The sequence below is a fragment of the Chiloscyllium punctatum genome, chromosome 3 (assembly GCF_047496795.1).
Source record: "Chiloscyllium punctatum isolate Juve2018m chromosome 3, sChiPun1.3, whole genome shotgun sequence".
NCBI lineage: Eukaryota > Metazoa > Chordata > Chondrichthyes > Orectolobiformes > Hemiscylliidae > Chiloscyllium > Chiloscyllium punctatum.
The window spans coordinates 119,495,965-119,519,835 of NC_092741.1; the positions used below are offsets into that span (position 1 = coordinate 119,495,965).

Genomic DNA, 23,871 nt, shown 5'->3' on the forward strand with positions numbered 1-23,871 from the left:
AAGCTGTTACAGAGAGAGGGGGAGTATTGTAGGGGCTGGAGGAGGTTACAGAGAGAGAGGGAGGGTTGTAGTGTCTGGAGGAGGCAACAGAGAGAGGGAGGGTTGTAGGGGCTAGAGGAAGTTACAGAAACAAGGAAACTTATTGGGCCTGTGCAGATTACAAGGTGAACAATAATGTAAGGCTTTTAGAGTTATTTGAAAATTGAGAATTTCATATTTGAGGCATTGCTAGTTGTGGAGTCAACTTAACTCAGCAAACACAATGATGATGAAGAAATTAAATTTGGTGTGAGTTATGTACACGTTGAAGTTTATGATGGGTGCAGGATGGTCGGGTTGCCAAGAGTACAGAAGTAACTAATGAATTGATAAGACTTTGAACAGACGTGCTGAGGCAAGAACTGAGAAACGTGAAATGATGAATGTGGACAAAGGCAGCCTAGGTGGTGGACAAGGTTAGGAGGTTGGAAGCTCAACTCAGGGATTGATAGGAGTCATGACTAAGTGGGGAGACTTACCTCCAGCGTGGTTTGGTAGAGTCGGACAGTGAGATTCTGATGAAAACCTGCTCCTCTCTGATCATGGAATACCCCAACTCTTGTAATAATAATGGGATGGAGAACGCGGAAGTCAATCTTTGAAATCTTGCTTCCCAGCAATGTTGAAGCAGGAGTTCCGAACAGACTGACAGCTTCAATTTCCTGGCCTACAACTGCAAAAAGAAAGAAAAGGACGATTTACATTTCTATAGCATCTCTCACAGCCTCTAGACATTCTACAGTATTATACTTTACAGCCAATAACTATATTTGCAGTGATGTCACTGTTGCAATATAGGAATCACATCACTCTCACTTAGCAAGCTATATAGTGTTAACTAATGATCATCAATCTTAGTGATACTGGATGGGAGATAAATACCAGCTGAGGGAAAACATTGGGAAGAATACTTATCTTCAAAGGAGAAATTTTCACATCTGATTGAAAGGATGGATAAGGCCTCAATTTAACATCTCATCTGGGGAACAGCATCTCCAACAGTGCAGCGCTCCCTCCATAATGAGTATCTGCTGAGATTGTGTGCTCATCACAACTAAGACTTGAACCACAATGTTCTGACTCAGCAGTACAAATGTTGTTTACTAATTCATGGCTGACAAAACACAGTGATACATTAAGACTCATGCACAGGACAGAATCAAATTCACACCCTTAACTCATAATTGTTTCTCTGCATTGGAATACTGACCACATGGAAAACTTAATGATCTACATTAAATTATTAGCTAAGGTTAGTTTATAATGAAGCTAAAACATGCTGCTTGTCACAGAGTCAGCAGAGTAAGCCACTTGGGACATTGCACCAGCTTAAAAATGTGTTGCTGGAAAAGCACAGCAGGTCAGGCAGCATCAAAGGAGAAGGAGAATCGACGTTTCAGGCATAAGCCCTTCGAAGGGCACTGCACCAGCTCCCTGACATGGCTACTAAATTACTCCCACTCATCTTATATTTTCCCTTTAACACTACAAATTGACCTTTTCTACTATTGAAACTGCTTCTACCACCCCTTCAGGGATCTGCAGATTATAACAACTCGTTGTGAGAAATAAATTAATTCCTGAACCAGATCTAAGAATATGGGGTAGGCCATTCAGGACTCGGGTGAGGAGGAATTTCTTCACCCATAGATCGGCGAGCCTGTGGAATTCTCTGCTACAGAAAACGGTTGAGGCCAAAACATTGAATATTGTCAAGAAGGAGTTAGATATAGTTCTTTCTGCTAAATGGATCAAATGGTATGGGGAGAAAGCCGGGACAGGGTATTGCGTTGGATGATCAGATATTATCATACTGAATAGTGGAACAGGCTTGAAGGGCTGAATGATCTACTCCTGCTTCTATTTTCTATGCTGCCATGTTCCTCAGTTTGTGGGCCTCCATGACATGGGGGATACAATCTAGAGGGTAGATCCCTACTTGTCCTGACTCCTGTACTTGCTTAAACTCTTATCGTGGGAACGGTGGGTGCAGATCGACCTGGGAGGGGAAACAGCAGGGTGTCTGGAGATAGAGGGGGAGGTGATAGGAAATAGGAGCTTGAAAGTTTTACTGCAGCTGTCCCCTCCTGAAGCCTAAGTGCCATTCCAGTCTAGTGAGGAGTGAATGATTGTCTTAGTGCCCTTTAAATATGGCACCTGGACCTTTGACCATATAAGGTAATGGTAGGAGGCTACTGAATTCCCACTTGTTCCAGCCACAAGATTCCCTGTGCATATGTTCAGATTTCCAGTATGTTTGTGTACATTATGTCCTCCCTTCTCAAATACAAGAGTATAGCATTTTAATAATTTCCAGCAAGTCTGACCTGGGTTTGTAAAGTTGAGCAATTGACAGGAGTAGGGATCCTCTCTGTCCTCATCAGGAATGTCGCAGCCATAAGTCCCAATTATAAACTTTGCAAGGACACTGCCAGAGACACAAAAAAAAATCTACAGTGCATTTCATGATCTCATTTGGTTTATAATCAATGAAGTACCTTTGGAGTAGACATTGTAATTAATGCATCAGCCAATTTGTGTGCAGAAAAGTGCCCATAAACTGAAATGTGATAGTAACCAGATAATCGAGTTTATTATGTTGATTGAGGGATAAATACTGACCAAAACATTAGGGATAATTCTTTGGACTATGTCCCATGGTATGGAAGGGAAGAGGGGAATAGACCAAGGCTGGCAGAGGGGAGGGGAGACAAACCCTGTACAGACCCTGTGAAGCTAGGTGGAGGGTGGAGAAGAGAGACCCTGGCATTGGGAAGGGATATAGACCCAGTGAATGGAGGGAACACATTTTCAGTGCAGAATGCATCCAGGCAGAAAGGAAGAACAAAAATCCCTGGGTTTATCCAACTGGGTCATGTTTGGACTCAGTCACAACCAGTCAAGGCAACCCGACATTCCCCACTGCCTCAACCTGCCTTAATGATCACCATTAAAGGGTAAGACTATGAGAGGTCTGCACACCATATACTAAAGATATACGCTAGAATCAACATCATATTCAACAACGTCCTCCACACCAAGGAACTGCAGCAGCTCAAGAGGGCAACGATCATCACCTTCTCAAGAACAATTACAGATGGGCAGTCAATCTTAGCCCAGTCAGAAATGCCTACATCCCATGAAAGAATAAAAATGTTTCAGATCTTACCAATGTTCCTGTATTTGTGGACAAAAACAGTGGTAATAGTTCTGCTGTTGTTCTGTTGACAACCTGTGTATGTAATGAACGTACCACTTAAATACGTGTTATGTACTTTACACTCTTCACAGAATGGTTACAGTGCAAAAGGAGGCCATTTAGTCTATCATCTCTGTGTTGGCTCACTGAAAGAACAGTTCACCTCGTGTCACTCCCCAAGGCCCTGCATATTCTGCCTTTTCTGATAATCTAATTCCCTCTTGAATGACTCTGAAGCAGTGCATTCCAGAACCTAACCACTAGCTACATGGAAATGGTATTCCTCATGTTGCCATTGCTTATTTTGCAAATTACCTTTAAACTGCAAGTTCTTGTTCTCGATCCTTCCACCCAGTGGGAACAGTTTCCCTTATCTGCGGTCTCAACAGCTCAAGATTTTGATATTTCTATTAAATCTTTTTTCAATCTTCTCCAAACAAAATAGTCCCAACTCTTTCAATTTATTGAGTAATTGAAGTCCTCTCTCCCTGAACCGTACTTCTGAACCTCTTCTGTCTGATGCTTTCACATCCTTCCTAAAGTGGAGTACCTAGGACTGAGCTTTCCACATTCAGCCTGGCTCTCAGCTCACAAAACATCGGTCATAAGCAGATTTTTTCTTGTTCATTTTAATCCCTGTATTATTTGGAAACTTTCTGCATCAGTATGCTTCCAGTGGAATGAGAAAGGAGGCATTTCTAAACCTGATTATGTGAAATGAGATATACCGTGGATTAAGTGTCAATAGGGGCAGATTTAGAGAACAGTGATCATTGTACCATAAAGTTTAGACTGGCTCTGGAATAGGTCAAGTAACAATCTAGATTAAAGATTCTAGATTAAGCTAAAAATCTCACAACACCAGGATATAGTCCAACAGGTTTATTTGGAAGCACTAGCTTTCGGAGTGCTACTCCTGGACAACCACCTGATGAAGGAGCAGCACTCCGAAAGCTAGTGCTTCCAAATAAACCTGTTGGACTATAACCTGGTGTTGTGTGATTTTTAACTTTGTACACCCCAGTCCAACACCAGCATCTCCAATTTTAGATTAGATTTGATTCCCTACAGTATGGAAATAGGCCCTTCAGACCAACAAGTCCACACCAACCCTCTGAAGAGTAACCCACCCAGGCCCATTCCCCTACATTTACCCCTGACTAATGCACCTAACACTATGAGCAATTTAGCATGGCCAATTCACCTGACCTGCACATCTTTGGATTGTGGGAGGAAACCGGAGCGCCCGGAGGAAAACCACGCAGACACGGGGAGAATGTGCAAACTCCACACAAATAGTCGCCCAGAGTGGGAACCAAACCCGGATCCCTGGCACTGTGAGGCAGCAGTGCTAACCACTGAGCCACCATGCCGCCCCATATTAACTGGGGGGAAAGCCAACTTCAATCAGGTAAGAGTGGGCCTGACCCCAATAAATAGGAATCAAAGACTTTCAGGCAGAGCTGCAGCCAAACAATGGGCTGTCTTTAAAGAAGAGTGTGTTCAGGTTGAGACAAGAAATATTCCCACCCAAGGGAAAGTTAGAGTGAACAGACTCAATGTTCCCTGGATGACAAATGATACAAGGATTAAGATGAAGTCTGCTTATGACAGATATTGTGTGAGTATTATGGCTGAGAGCCAGGCTGAGCATGCAAGGCTCAGTCAAGCCCACTCGTGTGCAGTGGTAAAGTCCCTACCACTGATTGGAAGGCCCAGGTTTCAAGTCCCACCCGCGCCAGAGGTGAACTGGTTGTTTAGAAACACAAGTTAAATTATTTTAAAAATTATTCCTCGTACTACTGAATTTTCTACCACAATTACTCTTGTAATCTGCTGTCCCCTGCACAGCTGAGATAACTGGTGTTCCATGGACTTGTTTCTGGCTACACTAACCAGGTGAACGATTGTTTTCATCACTATTTGGAATTGAATACTGGCTGGAGACTGGAGTGTATTCAACAGACTACTGCAGTACCTGCCTGTTTCTTCCTGACTGTCTTGTGGTCACTCACTCCCTCGCTTCCTGCATAAGCTTACACATTGACCACATTTATAAACATGCCACCTACTAATTTCACAGCCCCAGCAATATCAGCTGCTATTCAAACTTGAAAGCTGCTGCCACTGACAACATTTCGTACACAAAAGATTAAAGAAGATACAGAAAGCATCCTGGAGATCCTCCAGAGCATAGGTTGTGCATGGTAGGCCAAAGCATTTACCATTCTTCCATCTACTATAAAACTTCAAAAAAATCACTAGATACCTTCATCACCTTCTTTGATGTCAGTCAAATAAAGAAAAACAATGCTTTATTTGAAAGTTTGAAGGTTTTTGTTTCTCAGTTATTTACACTCATTTGCTAATTTTGGACATAGATATTTAGAAAGGAAGACTTGCCTGGCCATGGGGAAAGAGAAAAGAGGTGAGCTCATTGATGGTTTTCTTAAAGAGTCAGTGTGGGGGAGGTGGGGTTGTTGGGAACAGGCTTCTGCTGTGCTGTAAGATTTTAGAATCCCTAAACATTGCAACCTTTCTTCTACTTCCTTCTCCAGAAGCCCTGATTTTTTTTTACACCAATAGCTATTTTTCATATAATTGCACACTCTTCTCAGCTATTTTCTAATCTAAAAATTGTTCAAAGAGAAAAATAACTTAAATGCTTTAATAATTTGTGACTCACCGCTGGTTCAGATGCTGTAAATGCCCCAGCCAGGTATTTCTGAGTGCATTACGTAACCCATGGTGGTGTCGAGCTGACAGTATACCAATCACAATATCGAACTGATCTGTTGTCCACTCTGGCAAAGTAAAGTCAACAGTCAAGAGAAGAAATAGAAAGAACGTGAATTTACATAGTGCCTTTCAGGATAATAGGAGAACCAAAGTGCTTCACAGCCAATGAAATACTTTTGAGAGTTATTTTGTTGTTTTTTAGGTAATACTTTTGCATCTCCCTGAGAGGGCGAAGGAAGACTCAATTTGTCTAATCTGAAAGTAGTTTTCCCCGAGTACTGCACTGGAAAGTCAGCCTTGATTACAGCCTTGAATTTCTGAAATGGACTTGAATATACATTCTCTGTGTTGGCCTTAAATCAAGAGAACATCATAATTTTCTTCCTGCAAAATATATTCATTAAATTTGTAAAAGGCACATTATGTAACAATTCAAACTTAACATTACAAAACTCAAACAGATTTTTTCAATGCATTATGTAGCACCATGTGGTGCCTCACCACCCCTAAAATGAGATTAGAAGATACAGAAGCAGAATTAGGCCATGCAGCCCATTAAGTCATGGCTATATTTCTCAACCACATTCTCCTAGCTTTTCCCTGTAACCTTTGTACTTACAAATTTTAGTTCCAAGTCAAATGTACAGGCAAAGGAATTCCCCACTATTTCCAGTCTCCCAGTACCTATGGCAGGAGAGTGATATACAGCAGCCCTTCCCATTGAGCTTTAGTGGCAGCTGCCACAAATGTTAATGCACATTGTAGGTTATTGTAGGAAGTACAGTGGCTCAGTAGTTTCCCTGCTGCCTCACAGTGCCAGGGACCCAAGTTCAATTTCACCCTTGAGCAACTAGCTGCGTGGACATCCTCCCCCTACCTGCTTGGATTTCTGCTGGGTGCTCCAGTTTCCTCCCACAGTCCAAAGATATGCAAGTTAGAGTGGATTAGACATACTAAATTACCCATAGTGTTCAGGGATGTGCAAGCTTGGTGGATTAGTCATCGGGAATGTAGGGTTATAAGGATAGGTGGGTCTGGATGGGATGCTCTTTGGTGGGCGGGGGGGTGGAGTTGATGGGCCAAATGGCCTGTTTCCACACTGTAGGCATTCTATGGATTCCTCTTTATAAGTTATATGCCACACTGAACTGCTCAACATCATGCTTTATGTTGTTCAGGGCTATTGGGTAAGGGCAAGTGAATGAATAAGTTATTCAATTAGATTCAGAGACCTCACACAACCACAATGGAGCAAATGGCCTCCTTCTGAGCTGTACAATTCATTATAACGAGAATAAAATACCACAACTTTGCATTACCAACTATCTTGTTAATCTTGTAAAATTCACAATACTTTCGGACAATTTAGCCAACTTAAAGCAGATGCTACATATGAGCAAAACTGAATGTACTGAACTACAGTGAAAGGTCAAAGATCCCATGTTCACATACTGCCCTTATTTAACATTTTCAACATAACACTTCAGAAGATGTAATCAAACAAAATATTACTCCAAGTCATATTTGGATAAGTGACTAAAAACCCAATGGATGCATGAAGACAAATATGAATAAAACACACTGAGAAGACAAAACAATTTTCATCATCCTTTATATGATGCCTATGTGAACTGGGTGTGCTGCATTCCCAAGCATCCATTTTATGGCTGTTAGCAAAGGCTAAAATTTGCCCTGGGACCGATGGAGTGTCCATTGACATTATTCTGCCAGCTAATGTGTTGGAGGAGGTAGAGTGGGGCTTACAGCAAACAAAGTCAATTTTATTGTCTAATTAGAGAATCTCTACACAACGCAGCAAACGCAGGTAATTCTTCACCAAAATGTGCCAGTATATTCTTCAAACAACAAAGTTAGAGGCTAATCATGCCACAGTTACATCTGAAGTAGAACCCCCAAAATGAGATTCTCTTCCATTAGGATCAGAACTTCAATTACATTTGCATAAATATCCAAACTTTTCACTGCCTTGGATGCCTAGGTAAAACTGAGAGTGCTATTCTTATTACAGTGGAGAAGAGTAAGGAAAGATTAAATAAATCTTATGTAGTTTTGAGAAAATAGGTGAGGAAGAACTGTTTCCAATGGCAGTACAGCCAGTAACCAAGGACACAGACTTAAGTCAATTTGCAAAGGGATCAAAGTAAGGGGAAATGAGACTCATTTGTCTTAGACAAGTGACTTGCTGTGATTGTTGTGAAAGGTCTTTAGGACCCTGAAGCAAAATTGCGATGATGTCACAGAGATCCTCCTTATGGGCAAAACTGACATAGTCTAGGCAGAATTAATTAGAAAAGTGAGAGAGATGAATGGAGAGAATATTCTTTCATAATGGTAACAATAATACTAAATATTACTAAGCACAGTAAATGTAAAGTGCAATCGAGTTCAAAAGAAACCGGAGCTTGGAGACGATTCTTGACCTTACCTTCCTCTCACCAATCTGTCCAACAAATTGTTACATGTGGGCATAAAAGTCACAAAACAAAAAAGAATGATCTGGAATGCACTACCTGAAATGTTGGCAGAAGCGGATTCAAAAATAACTTTCTAAAGGAAATTTGATGAATACTTGAGAATGATAAAAGCTCAGGACAATAGGGAAAAGATATTGAGACATATTGGGAAACTCGTCCAAACAACAGGCACAAAAACAATTGGGCAATTAGCCTCCTTGTGTATGATCCAAAGGAAGAGGTAACAAATACACAGGTTTGCAGTACAAAACCTTTTCGTAAATCCATGGGTAATCTTCAATATTTTTGGGTAATTTATCTACTTTAAAACAAATGCTGAACAATTTCTCATCTTCTCTGAAGACTGAGTTACAAGTATTTTATGTTGGGAAATGGTGCTTCAATTTTTCCAATTAAATTTATACAAATGATTTTGATGTGAACAAAGGCGATATAGTTAGTAAGTTTACAGATGACACTAAAATTGGAGGTGTAGTGGACAGTGAAGAAGGTTATCTCAGAGTATAATGGAATATTGATCAGATGGGCCAATGGGCTGAGGAGTGGCAGAAGGAGTTTAATTTTAGATAAATGTGAAGTGCTGCATTTTGGAAAGGCAAATCAGAGCAGGACTTATACACTTAATGGTAAGGTCCTAGGGAGTGTTGCTGAACAAAGAGACCTTTCCTTGAAAGTAGAGTCACAGATAGATAGGATAGTGAAGGAGGTGGTTATTCTGCTTTTCTTTAATGGTCAGAGCACTGAGTGTATGAGTTAGGAGGTCATGTTGCAGCTATACAGGACGTTGGTTAGGCCACTTTTGGAATATTGCAATTCTGGTCTTCCTCCTATCGGAATGATTTTGAGAAACTTGGAAGGGTTCAGAAAAGATTTACAAGGATGTTGCCAGGTTTGGAGGATTTGAGCTATAGGGAGAGACTGATTAGGCTGGGGATGTTTTCCCTGGAGCGTCAGAGGCTGAGGGGTGACCTTATAGAGGTTTATAAAATCATGAGGGGCATGGATAGGATAAATAGACAAGGTCTTTTACCTGGAGTGGGGGAGTCCAAAACAAGAGAACAAAAGGTTTTGGGTGAGAGAGGAAAGATTTAAAAGGGACCTATGGGGCAACATTTTCACGCAGAGGGTGGTGCGTGTATGGAATGAGCTGCTAGAGGAAGTGGTGGGGGCTGGTACAATTATAACATTTAAAAGACATCTGGATGGGTATATGACTAGGAAGGGTTCAGAGGGACATGGGCCAAGTGCTGACAAATGGGACTAGATTAGGTTAGGATATCTAGTTGGCATGGACGAGTTGGACAGAAGTGTCTGTTTTTGTGCTGTACATCTCTATGACTCTAAAGGAGTTTACCAACCCTCTTGTACAGTATTTTCTTCCCTTCTCCTTCCTCTACAGATTTATTTTATCTGCTATCCCTAGCTAAATGGAGTTGTCTCTCAGGTGTTTGCAAAAGTTGTTCTGAAACCAACAAGTGGTTAAGGGTATCATACTGAAATTTACTCTGGGTTTCCATTTCTGCTTATTTCCCACATGGCAGTGTTGCCAAGATTGAAAATTCAAAGCAAACAGCCAAAGACAATGGCTCTGGGCCAGTTTGGTGTTTCGCAAATGTGCTGCCGTTCTAAGAAAGTAAAGCTATTCTTTATTTTTAGGAGCTATGAATGTCCAATGAAACAGTTCATTTGACCCAACCAATTCAAGGGCTGGTGCTTATACTCCACATTCTGCACAAGTCTCCTCTTCCACTTCTTCATCTCAAGAATGCATCCTTCTGTTCTTTCCTCTCTTATGTAATTATCTAGCTTCCTCTTGAACAGTTTACAAAGACTTATGTACTGATAGCTTCCAGCACTCCTTAGTCACTTGAAAGATGTGAGTCATGAAACTAACTGGCTTCATACTCTCTTACTCTTCCTGCCTTTTCTTAAAGAAATCACTCCACCTCTGAAACATCCCTTGAACTTTAATACGGAGCACAATTTGAGCAAGGCAATGAGGTTGTTCAACTCTTCATCATAATGACTATATAAAGAGAGACAGAAAGATGAAGAAAGTAAAATTCTAAACTATTCCATCTCTAGATTTCTCGAAATCATCTGGCTATGTTTGATGCATTACAATCTGAATGTGTATAAAATGAAATTAAAGATTTATAGAGTCATGGAGCATTGAAACATACCCTTCAGTCCAACTCATCCATGCTGAGCACGTTTCCAAACTCAACTAGTCCCATTTGTCAGAGTTTGGCCCATGTCCCTTTAAACCTCTCCTCTTCATGCACCTGTCCAAATGCTTTGTAAATGTTATAACAATCTGCATTTATTCACTTAGTTAAGTTCACTTGAATAGGAAAGGTTTGAAGGGATATGAACCAGGAGCAGGCAGGTGGGACTAGTGTGGTTTGGGATTATGTTCGACATGGACTGGTTGGACTGAAGAGTCTGTTTTTGTGCGGTAGGATTCTAGAAACTTTCCAGCAATTTCTATTTTTTTTTCCACTATCACTTTTTATTTTTTTAAGAGTGAACAGGATGTTTGACACTTCTGTTCTTTTTTTTATTTAACCCCCACACTACCGCCTAACTGCGGTAGTGCTTATTCTTTCCCCAGCAGCCATGTTGTGTGTGTGCAGGTGTGGGACACAGTGAGAGACACAAGGTGCACAAATCTTCCACTACCACTCTTCTGCCATTAAGCCAATTTTCTATCCAATTTGCAAGCTCACCCTGAATCCCAGGTGATCTAATTTTACTAATTAGTCTACTTCGTGGAACCTTGTCAAAAGCTTTACTAAAATCCAAGTAAATATATGTGTGGTATTATGGAGTCCCATAATCCTGATAGCCTGACACACAGTGTCAGAATGAGGGAGTGCTGCTGCATTGGAAGGGCTGTTTTTCAAATGAATTATCAAACCAAGGCATTGTCTGTACTCTCAGGTGGACATAAAATATTTTATTACACCAATCACAGAAAGGGACAATTTTCCCCAGTATTCTGGTTCACTGTTCTGGCTGGTTACTGACAGAGAGGTGGGAACAATATAAGAGGATATGAAGACGATGTGTTGCCAGGAATAAGTCTAAGGAAACTGTTATTTTTAAGAAAGCTATTGTTCCTTGTTGTTCCATTACTTGGGCAACTCCCTGGAGAGTACTTGGAGGATGAGAAAGCACCTGGCAAAGACCTTTCACAGAGCCAGTAAAGGTCTTTGTTTGCAAGAAGGGACAAAAAGGGTGACATTTTAACAAAACGTCCAAGCTTCAATTACTTAGAATACATTCAAGGATGAGCACAAGAAAGGTAAAATATGTCCCTTATGTAAAAGGGAGGCACACTTGTTGGGGAATTCAAGAGACAGCCTTATCCAGAGAGGTCTGTTGTGGAACTTCCTACCACTGGAAAAGTTTAGACATGTTGTATGGATGGATGGAAGCTAGACAAGCAGACAAGGAATAAAAGAATGTGCTGATGGATCCAGATAGAGGGATGGGAGGAGTCTTATGTGGAGTATAAACACCACCATAAACTGGTCTTGTATGTTAACTGTACTTCAATATGATAAAAATATGTTGTAATATGTCTCCTGACCGTGTGAAAGACCTGAGCGTTATGTTAATAACCTATCAACCTTTGGACTTGTGGCAGGCATTGAAAGATTTTATTCTGCTCCACTGAACAGATTACCTCTTGAATTCCAGATGATCTTAAAAATTCTATAAAGTTCAACATGCTTGACAAACAAAGATTAAGTGATGAATGAGAGACGATAGCGGATTTGGGCTGAGTATTTTTAGGATGCACTGTGATGTATATTGAGAAAGCTTGTAGTTTTAGATGTGACACATCTGTTACAGAAGATGTGGGAAAGTGCAGGACCACAGTAGTGGTGGTGGTGGTGGTGATGGTGGCAGCATTTGTTTAGAAGAATTAAGGATATCTGTTCTTAGTGTCAATGAATCAGTGTAATAAGGTAATAGTACTTATTCACTTGTGGATTTCACAGCGGGATGTCGGATAACTAAAAATTCTGGTTATGTCGAAGACACTTAACAAAACTTATAGGCAATAGGAAAAGAACTTGTAATTTAATCAGCTGAGTGGAATATGCATGTAATAGAACAATCCTGATACATTTTCATGTATACCACACTGAGCAGGTTTGAATTTATGAAACTCAGCTTCCCCATCTTGACTGGTCCAGGAAGTAAATGTCTCATTACCCTTACAGTCTGGGGAACACAAAGGCTGAAAGTTGGAACATGTTTATGTGTGAGTGAGAGAGAGAAAACATTCTTCTGTATATTACATTCACTGATTGAAGGGTTCAAGGGACACAGAGAGAGACAGACAGACAGAGAGACAGACAGGATGGAAGCCGGTGGAAAGATTAACTCTTTTTAGTCTGATTTGAGTAAACACTGGCTCGTCCTAGATTGAATGTGTGTGTTGTTCCCTGGAGCTCGAGATCCGGGAATGTTATGAATTTAAGTTGCATTTTGGGAATCTAAGATGATTTTAAAAGAAATAGCCATTTTGATACTGGACATGTTAGCTGAGTGAGGTGACCCCATGACCACATACTTTAGACTAGTCTCGTTATGATATACTAGTCAAAGCATTTGACCATTCAGCCTGGCTTCATCAAGGTTTCCCATCTTTATGTACAGGTTGCTTAATTAATCAAGCATACGCAGACCTGTCAATGAGTTTCTCTTCCTCTGCAAACTTTCGTCATTTTATTGAGATAATGAGAATCCAGAGAAAGTATATTCCTGTTGGGGTGAAAGGAAAGGCTGGTAGGTTTAGGGAATGCTAGATGACTAAAGAAATTGAGGGTTTGGTTAAGAAAAAGAAGGAAACATGTCAGGTATAGACAGGATAGATCAAGTGAATCCTAAGAAGAGAATGAAGGCAGTAGGAGTATACTTAAGGGGGAAATCAAGAGGGCAAAACGGGGACATGAGATACCTTTGGCAAATAGAAATAAGGAGAATCCAAAGGGTTTTTACAAATACATTAAGGACAAAAGGGTAACTAGGGAGAAAATAGGGCCCCTCAAAGATCTGCAAGGCGGCCTTTGTGTGGAGGCGCAGAAAATGGGGGAAATACTAAATGAGTATTTTGCATCAGTATTTACTGTGGGAAAGGATATGGAAGATATAGACTGTAGGGAAATAGATGGTGACATCTTGCAAAATGTCCAGATTACAGAAAAGGGAGAGCTGGATGTCTTTAAATGCATAAAGGTGGATAAATCCCCAGGACCTGATCAGGTGTACCCAAGAACTCTGTGGGAAGCTAGAGAAGTGATTGCTGGGCCTCTTGCTCAGATATATCTATCATCGATAGTGACAGGTGAGGTGCCGGAAGACTGGAGGTTGGCTAATGTGGTGCCACTGTTTAAGAAGGGTGGTAAAGACAAGCCAGGGAACTATAGACCAGTCAGCCTGACCTCGGTGGTGGGCAAGTTGTTGGAGGGAATCCTGAGGGACAGGATGTACATGTATTTGGAAAGGCAAGGATTGATTAGTGATAGTCAACATGGCTTTGTGCTTGGGAAATCATGTCTCACAAACTTGATTGAGTTTTTTGAAGAAGTAACAAAGAGGATTGATGAGGGCAGAGCGATAGATGTGATCTATATGGACTTCAGTAAGGCGTTTGACAAAGTTCCCCATGGGAGACTGATTAGCAAGGTTAGATCTCACGGAATACAGGGAGAACTAGCCATGTGGATACAGAACTAGCTCAAAAGGTAGAAGTCAGAGGGTGGTGGTGGAGGGTTGTTTTTCAGACTGGAGGCCTGTGACCAGTGGAGTGCCACATGGATCAGTACTGGATCCTCTACTTTTTGTCATTTACATAAATGATTTGGATGTGAGCATAAGAGATACGGTTAGTTAGTTTGCAGATGACACCAAGATTGGAGGTGTGGTGGACAGCGAAGAGGGTTACCTCAGATTACAAAAGAATCTTGATCAGATGGGCCAATGGACTGAGAAGTGGCAGATGGAGTTTAATTCAGATAAATGCGAGGTGCTGCATTTTGGGAAAGCAAATCTTAGCAGGACGTATACACTTCATGGTAAGGTCCGAGGGAGTGTTGCTGAACAAAGAACAAAGAGTGCAGGTTCGTAGCTCCTTGAAAGTGGAGTCACAGGTAGATAGGATAATGAAGGCGGCATTTGGTATGCTTTCCTTTATTGGTCAGAGTATTGAGTACAGGAGTTGGGAGGTCATGTTGCAGCTGTACAGGTCATTGGTTAGGCCACTGTTGGAATATTGCGTGCAATTCTGGTCTCCTTCCTATCAGAAAGATGTTGTGAAGCTTGAAAGGGTTCAGAAAAGATTTACAAGGATGTTGCCAGGGTTGGAGGATTTGAGCTATAAGGAGAGGCTGAACAGGCTGGGGCTGTTTTCCCTGGAGCGTTGGAGGCTGAGGGGTGACCTTATAGAAGCTTATAAAATTATGAGAGGCATGGATAGGGTAAATAGACAAAGTCTTTTCCCTGGGGTCAGGGAGTCCAGAACTAGAGGGCATAGTTTAGGGTGAGAGGGGAAAGAAATAAAAGAGACATTCGGGGCAATGTTTTCACATAGAGGGTGGTACGTGTATGGAATGAGCTGCCAAAGGAAGTGGTGAAGGCTGGTACAATTGCAACATTAAAGAGGCATTTGGATGGGTATATGAACAGGAAGAGTTTGGAGGGATATGGGCTGGGTGCTGGCAAGTGGGACTAGATTGGGTTGGGATATCTGGTCGGCATGGAAAGGTTGGAGCGAAGGATCTGTTTCTATGCTGTACATCTCTATGACTCTATGCTTCATGTGTGGAATGACCTTCGAGAGGAAGTGGTAGATGCAGGTACAGTTATAGCATTTAAAGACATTTGGATAAAGACATGAGTAAGAAATGTTTGGAGGGATTTAGGCCAAACACAGGCAGGTGGGACTAGTTTAGTTTGGGACTATGGTCAGCATGATTGGAATGAAGGGTCCGTTTTTGTGCTATATGACTCTCGATAAGATGTAGAAGCAGAAATAGGCCTTTGGCTGATTCAGTCCATTCTGCTAATCAACAAGATCATGCCTTACTTAATAATCCTCAATTCCCTTTTTCTGCCTTACCCTCACATCCTCAATTCCCTTATTGATTAAAAGTTCTTCTACCCTGGCCTTGAACATACTTATTGACCCAACCTCAACATGCCTCTGCTGTAAAGAACGTCACAGATTCACTACCCTCAAAAGAAGAAATTCCTTCTCATCTCTGCCTTAAATGGCCGACCTCTTCCACTGAGACTTTCTCACAAGGGGAAAGAAATTTCCTCTCGGCATATATACCTACATGTACATTTCATATTTCAATCAGGTCACCACTCACTATTCTAAGCTTCAATGATCACAAGTCCAACCTAAATGTCCCTTGTTAGAAAATCCCTCCATGCCCAGAATCAACATAGTGAACATTCTCCGGACTGCTTCCAATGCCAGTGCATCTTTCCTTAGATAACAGAACTAAAACTGCCTCCAGTATTCCAGATACAGTCTAGCTAGACTTCCTCACTTTTACAAAAGCAAAATACTGCAGATGCTGCAAATGTGAAGCAAACAGAGAATGCTGGAGAAACTCATCAGGTCTGGGCAACAGCTGTTGAGTGAGAAATACGGTCAATGTTTCAAGTCCTAGTATGACTGCTTCAGAACTGAAAAAGAAAAATTATTGGACTTGAAATATTAACTCTTTCTCTCTCCACAGACGCTGCCAAATCTGCTGAGTTTTTGCAGTACTCTCTGCATTTGTCCTCTACTTTTATACTCTATTCCCTTTGAAATAAAAGTTGAGTCCATCTGTTTTCACTGTTACCCAATTAGTTTGCGTGTCAGTACTTTGTGGTTCATGCATGAAGACCCCCAAATCCCACTTGTTGCAGCTTTTCCAATGTGGTTAGCACTGCTGCCTCACAGCACTAGGGACCCAGGTTTGATTCCAACCTTGGGTGGTTGTTTGTGTGGAGTTTGCACATTCTCCCACATGGCTGTGTGAGTTTCCTCTCAGTGCTCTGGTTTCCATGCGCAGTCCAAAGATGTACAGTTTAGGTGGATTAGCCATGCTAAATTGCCCCATAGTGTCCAGAGATGTGCAGGCTAGGTGGGTTAGCTGTGGTAAATGCAGGGTTACAGGAATTGAGTCGGGGATTTTATATGGGTGGGATACTTTGAGGAGGATCAGTGCCAATACAATGGGCCAAACAGCCTCTTTTCATACTGTGGAGATTCTAAGTAAAAATATCCAGCTTAACTAGTGGCAATGACATTGCAGTCAACTTTATCCGCCTTCAATCAACAAACATGAAAAACTTATGAGCACTTTCTATCTAAATTTCAATTCAAATGTTTTCATTCAGAAAAACCAAATAAATGACGAAGAGTTTGTAGCTACTCAAAATATTGTCTACTGAGAAAAAGTGAACAAATTGTCAATGGATTCCTGGTTCTTCATATCCACATGAACAGTGGGCCTAGCCTCATGTGCTTGCTCCCAAGAATCTGATTTCAATCTGGTGTGTGATACAGGAGCCTCTCAGGGTCAGGAGGAGGTGAGTCTTTATCATGAACAATCTCAACGTTCCTCTCTTATACACAATCTCTCTCTCTGCCCTACACAATCTAGATATTGCTTTTGTATCTAAATGGACCAAGGATATTGGGGGGGGGGGGGGTGAAATCAGGGAACTGAACTCGATGGTCAGTCTTGATCATACTGAATGGGGGAAACAGGCTCGAGGGGCTGAATGGCTTACTCCTATCTTCAATGTAATGTCTCCAGGTTCACTGACAAGACCCACATTGGGTGGAAGAGAAAGCTATGGAGGTGACTAAGAAGACTGTAAACAGATATGGACAGATTCACTGAGTGGACAAGTAATCGGCAGATGGAATGTAATGTGGGGAAATGTCCATGTGCAGCAGAGATTTCTAAACTAACTCAGTGACACATTAAAATCCCCACTCCATTCTTCCAGACCCAGTGAGAGGACAGTTTTCTAACTGGATATTGTAACCCTGCAACATGAAGGTACTGAGTGTAACAGAGTTCGCTATATCCAATCATAACATCTATTGTATTGTGTGAATTATATTTACAGCATTGTCAGATGGAATATAACGTAGTGATGCGATTCACATTTGTAGGGAGAAGGGGATAAACACAAACAGACGGACAGAGATGGAGGTGTAAACCTGGGACTTCGATGTTGTGGCCATTTCGGAGACATGGATAGAGCAGGGTGAGGAATGGATGTTGCAGGTTCCAGGGTCTAGATATTTTATTAAGAATGGGCAAGGCGGTAAAAGAGGGGGAGGTGTGGCCTTGTTAGTCAAGGATAGTATAACGGTGGCTGAGAGAACTTTTGATGAGGACTCGACTACTGAGGTAGTGTGGGCTGAGGTTAGAAACAGGAGAGAGGAGAGGTCACACTGCTTGGAGTTTTTATAGACCTCCGCAGAGTTCCAGGGAGGTGGAAGAGAGGATTGGCAAAATTATTCTGGATAGGAGTGAAAAGAACAGGGTGATCATTATGGGGGACTTTAACTTCCCCAACATTGACTGGAAATGCTATAACTCTAGTAGATTGGATGGATCAGTTTTTGTCCAATGTGTACAGGAGGGTTTCCTGACACAGCATATCGAAGGGCTGACAAGAGGGGAGGCCACACTGGATCTGGTGCTTGGTAATGAACCAGGTCAGGTGTTTGATTTAGTTGTAGGTGAGCAATTTGGAGAAAGTGACCATAAATTCACTTACGTTTAGTTTAGCGATGGAAAGGGACAGGTATGTGCCACGGCTCAAGAGTTATCGATGGGCCAAGGGCAATTATAATGTGATTAGGCAAGAATTAGGATGCATAGAATGGGGTAGCAAAATGCAGGGGATGCAGACAATGGAAATGTGGAGCTGGTTTAAGGAACAGATATTGCGTGTCCTTGAGAGGTATGTCCCTGTCAGGCAGGGAGGAAGTGATAAGGTAGGGGAACCATGGTTTACTACAGAAATTGCATCTCTTGTTATGAAGAAGGAGGAGGCTTATGTGTTGATGAGGCAAGATGGTTCAGATGAGGTGATGGAGAGTTATAGATCAGCTAGGAAGGATTTAAAGAGAGAGTTAAGAAGAGCAAAGAGAGGACACGAGCAGTCTTTAGCAAACAGAATAAAGGCATGCATGATTTTGGGATAGTGTAGGGCGGCAAACTGAGAATAGTTCTCAGGTCGGCGCAACATTGAGGGCCGAAAGGCCTGTTCTGCGCTGTATTGTTCTATGTTCTATATACAGTCAGACACCAGAGATATATATATACCAAACATAGAGACACACTCACATAGACATTAAAACAGAAACACATCTACAATTTAGACCCAGAGACACACTCAAAGTGAGTTGTTATGGACCAGGCCAGACCCCCTCAAAACACTTCAAGAAATAGCCCAGACCCTAACTTTGCTAGTTGTTTTAAGCAGGTGGATATCCCAGGAGAGATGCACTTGGTCAAACCACTAAGTTTTAACCAAAACAGGATTTATTTAGAAGATTACCAAATAAAATACAAACAAAAGAAAACAGACTACCAAAAAACTTAACCTATCTGAAAACCCAACAGATTATCCCAACTTAATGATGCCGTTTCAAATACTTGCAACAATCCCCCTTGGCACAAAAGGTAAAATCAAACAGGGTCTTGCAGGAGAGGGAGAGAGAGACACAGAGAGAGACAGACAGAGAGATAGAAAAGCATGGAACACGGTCTTCCATGCAGCTGTTTCTTGGATCAGCAGCCTCAAAACTGACTGTTTTCAGTGAACAGCCAGACTGCTAAAACCAAACCAAACCAAACCAAACGAGAGAAAAGCTGAGCTGGGAGAACTGGCCACTCCCCTTTCATTGTCCAAGTGTTTTTTTTTAAACTTAAAAGCATTTAAGTAGATCAACCCCAGACATTTTGAAGTCTGTGTTTTTACAATCACCTTAAAAAGTACCAAGGCCAACCTTACCGTCTTAAAGGAGCAGCATTATCACAGAGTGAACAAAGGGGATGGAGGATACAGTACAATGTGAATCAATGGGCGATTATCCATTTGGTAGAAAATTGTAGGAAAATATTTGAGGAAATAACCAAAAAGGTTGATGAGGGCAGAGCAGTAGACATTGTTTACTTGGACTTTGTTGAACTCTTTGAAAAAATTCCACAGGAATTCAATTGGGATTCAGGGAGAGTTTGCCAGTTGGATACAAAATTGGCTTAACAAGTCGGAAAGGGTGGTGCTGGAAAAGCACAGCAGGTCAGGCAGCATCTGAGGAGCAGGACAGTTGATGTTTCAAGCATAAGCCTGCATCAGGAATGTGGAGGGGGAAGGTTTGTCTTGGCTGTTCACTGAAAGCAGTCAATCAATTTTAAGGCTGCTGATTGCAGAAACAACTACATAGGGGGTGGGGTGGGGGTGGGGGTGGGGGTGGGGGAAGGCGATAGGTGGATGCATGTGGGGAGCAATTATGATAGGTTGGTGGGGAGGGTGGGGCAGATAGGTGGGAAGGAAGATGAACAGATAGGACATGTCAAGAGGGCAGTGCCAATTTGGAGAGGTGGATCTGGGATGAAGTGGGTGGAGGGGATATTTGGAAAATGTTGATGTCCTTCAGTTTTTCCTCCAGTTGACGGATGGCTTTGATTTGGCAGTGGAAGAGGCCCAGGACCTGCGTGTCCTTGGGGAAGTGGGAGGTGGAGTTGAAGTGGTCAGCCACAGGGTGGTAGATTGCTTGGTGCATGTCCCCCAGAGATGTTCCCTGAAACACACCATGAGTTGGCGTCCTGTCTCACCGATGTGGAGGAGACCACATTGAGAGCAACAGATGCAGTAGATGAGGGGATGGATGTGCAGGAAAATCTCTGCCAGATATGAAAAGATCTTTTGGGACCTTGGATGGAGATGAGGGGGAGGTGTGGGTGCAGGTTTTACACCTCTTGCGGCAGCAAGGGAAGGTGCTGGGTATATAGGGTGGGTTGGTAGGGGGCATGGACCTAACAAGGGAGTCGCAGCAGGAATGACCTCTGCAGAACGCAGGTAGTGTTGGGGAGGGAATTATATACTTAGTGGTGGGGTCTCTCTGTAGGTGGCAGAAATGGTAGAGAATAATGCACTGTTTCCAGAGATTAGTGGGGTGGAAGGTGAGGACTAGAGGGGGTTCTATTATTGTTGCGGTTGGAGGGGTGGGGTTCAAGGGCAGAGATGCAGGAAGTGGAGGAGATACACTGGAGGGCATTGTTGACCACCTGGGACGGTAAATTGCAGTCCCGGAAATAGGAGGATATCTGGGATGTCCTGGAGTGGAATTGCTCTTCCTGGAAGCAGGTATAGTGGAAGCAGAGGAATTGGGAGTAAGGGATCACGCTTTTACAGGAGGGGTGGGTGGGAGGAGACGTAGCCAAAGTAGCTGTGGGAGTTGGTGGGTTTGAAATAAATGTTGAGTCAGTCACCGGAGATGAACACAGAGGTCCAGGAAGGGGAGGGAGATGTCGGATATGGCCCATGTAAATTTGAAGTCAGGGTGGAAGGTGCTGGTGAAGTTGATGAACCATTCAACCTCCTCGTGGGAGCATGAGACGGTGCCGATACAATCATCGATGTAGGAGAGGAAATGATGGGGGATGGTGCCAATGTAACTATGGAATATGGACTGTTCCATGTATCCTATGAAGAGGCAGGCATAGCTGGGTCCCATGCAGGTGCCCATGGCTACCCCTCTGGTCTGATAGAAATAGGAGAATTCAAAGGAGAAGTTGTTGAGGGTGGCTTAACAGCAGGAGACAGAGAGTGATGGTGGAGGGTTGTTATTCGGACTGGAGGCCTGTGACCAGCAGTGTTCCACAGGGAACGGTGCTGGGTCCACTTTTGTTTGTCATTTATATAAACAATTTGGATGAGAATATAGGAGGCATGATTAGTAACTTTGCTGATGACACAAACATTTGTGGTATAGTTAACAGTGAAGGTAGTTATTTAAGATTACAAGGATATCTTGATCAACTGAGTCAATAGGCTGAGAAGTGGCAGATGAAGCTTAATTGTAATAAATGCAAGGTATTGCATTTTGGTAAAACAAACAAGGGTACGGCTCATACAATTAAAAATAGGTCCTTGGGTAGTGTTATAGAACAGAGACCCAGGGTTTCAGGTACATAATTCTTTGCAACTTGCATCACAGGTAGACAAGGTGGTTAAGGAATTTAGCATACTTGCCATCATTGCACAGATCTTTGAGGATAGGAGATGGGGCATCAATGTTGAAGTTGTACAGGAGGCTACTTCTGGAGTACTGTGTCCAGTTCTGGTTGTCCTATTATAGGAAGGATATTATAAACTGGAGAGAGAGAGGCTGGATAGGCTTGGACTTTATTCACTGGAGCACAGGAAGATGAGGGTGCATATTTTTAAGGTAAGAGGAGAAAGATTTAAAAACACATGAGGGGCAATTTCTTTTTCACACATAATGATTTGTGTTTGGAATGAACTTCCAGAGAAAGTGGGAGGTGTAGGTACAGTTACAATGTTGAGAAGACTTTTGGATAAATACATGAATAGGAAATGGTTGGAAGGATATGGGCCAAGGACAGGTAGGTGGAACTCGTTTAGTTCAGGATTATAGAATCGTAGAATCCCTACAGCATTGAACCAGTTCCCACCGATACCTATTACCCTACATTTACCCCTAACTAATAAGACCATAAGACATAGGAGTGGAAGTAAGGCCATTCGGCCCATCGAGTCCACTCCACCATTCAATCATGGCTGATGGGCATTTCAACTCCACTTCCCCACATTCTCCCCGTAGCCCTTAATTCCTTGTGACATCAAGAATTTATCAATATCTGCCTTGAAGACATTTAGCGTCCCGGCCTCCACTGCACTCTGCGGCAATGAATTCCACAGGCCCACCACTCTCTGGCTGAAGAAATGTCTCCGCATTTCTGTTCTGAATTGACCCCCTCTAATTCTAAGCCTGTGTCCATGGGTCCTAGTCTCCTGGCCTAACGGAAACAATTTCCTAGATCCACCCTTTCCCAGCCATGTACCTGACCTACATATCTTTGGACTGTGGGAGGAAGCCAGAACACCCAGAGGAAACCCACTCAGACACGGGGGGGGGGGAAAGCGCAAACCCCACACAGTCACCCCAACTGGAATCAAACCCAGGTCCCTGGCACAGTGAGACAGCAGTGCTAACCACTGAGCCACCATGCTGCCCTACAGTCAGTATGGACTGTTTGGACCAAAGGGTCTGTTTCTATACTTTATGACTCTCTGACTCTGTCACAACGTAATGCTAATAAACACATGCTTTGAAAGTTACAGGTGGCTGTTCTACATTGTCAAAAGTTGTCAGGCAGATGCGCAGGCGCAGTACCACATGGGACACAGCGTCCACTGTGGCGTCACCTGGCCCGACGTCACGACGGTAACACGCACGCGCAGTACTTTCTATCGTGACGTCAAAGGCCTCAGAGCCGCGAGCGAGCGTGGCGGTTATGTGACGGTTAAATTTACCATTACAGTACCTCGAAACTGGAACAGGCTACCGGGATCGCGGCCAGGCTGCAATCCGAAAGGGATAATGATGGCGAGGACACAAAAGCAGGCCGCCGCCAGCACAGTCACGTTCCGCATTGATTGTCACGAAAGCGTTGCTTCTAACAGGTCCACCTGCCGGTTAACGGCCAATCCGTCGCCTCCACCTCTTTGCCGTTGGCCCCCGCCCTGAATGGTGCACTTGGGGGGGGGCGGGGCCGACCAATCGCCTGTACTGCGCAGACGTGCTGTGCACAATGCCTTCTGGGAGTTGTAGTTGAACTGTTTAGGAATGGGCTCCTTACGCTAAATATTTTTGTCAAGCGTGATGACGTCTGGTTTTGAGTGGAAGTACACGCGAGTGAATAGAGACTATCTCCCCAATTAGGAAGTTGCTGGCTTTGAGCCTGAAAGTTAAAGATAGAAGCTCCAATTTACAGTGAAACTTTCTAGTAAGTCAGAAGTTGCCGGTTCAGTAGTCTGAACACAAAAGATTGACATTCAAGTGCATCATTAATGGTGTGCTTTCACTATTCTAAGTGTTTTTGAATTTTTTTTGTAACATATAAAGGATCCAAACCCCTATGCAAATGTTATTACTATTGTGTTCCATAGTCATCTCTCAACCGTCAGAAAAACATAATCAGGTCGTAATCTCTTCACTGGTTGTGGTTACGTCCTGCCACGTTTTGTAAATTATGACAGATATGCATTTTACATACTTCATTTGTTGTAATGTGAAGGTGCTGGTGTTGGTTTGGGGTGGACAAG

General features: G+C 42.6%; 1 protein-coding gene across 3 annotated transcripts in view; it reads right to left on the minus strand.

The window, feature by feature from the left end:
* Positions 1–23,379, minus strand: part of b3galnt2 (beta-1,3-N-acetylgalactosaminyltransferase 2) — a 37,195-nt gene extending 13,816 nt beyond the window's left edge. Inside the window, exons 1-5 of one of the 3 annotated variants that reach the window (XR_011954921.1) lie at positions 23,091–23,379; positions 5,925–6,042; positions 3,209–3,271; positions 2,367–2,467; positions 519–712 (exon numbers count right to left, since the gene is read on the minus strand). Coding sequence is in view for 2 of the 3 variants with exons in the window: in XM_072559372.1 (XP_072415473.1) it covers positions 519–712; positions 2,367–2,467; positions 3,209–3,271; positions 5,925–6,042; positions 23,091–23,199 (585 nt within the window). In the remaining variant the exon portion in view is untranslated. The remainder of the gene's footprint in view (positions 1–518; positions 713–2,366; positions 2,468–3,208; positions 3,272–5,924; positions 6,043–23,090) is intronic. The other 2 variants (XM_072559372.1, XM_072559384.1) reach the window with 2 other exon arrangements.
* Positions 23,380–23,871: the final 492 nt, after the last annotated feature.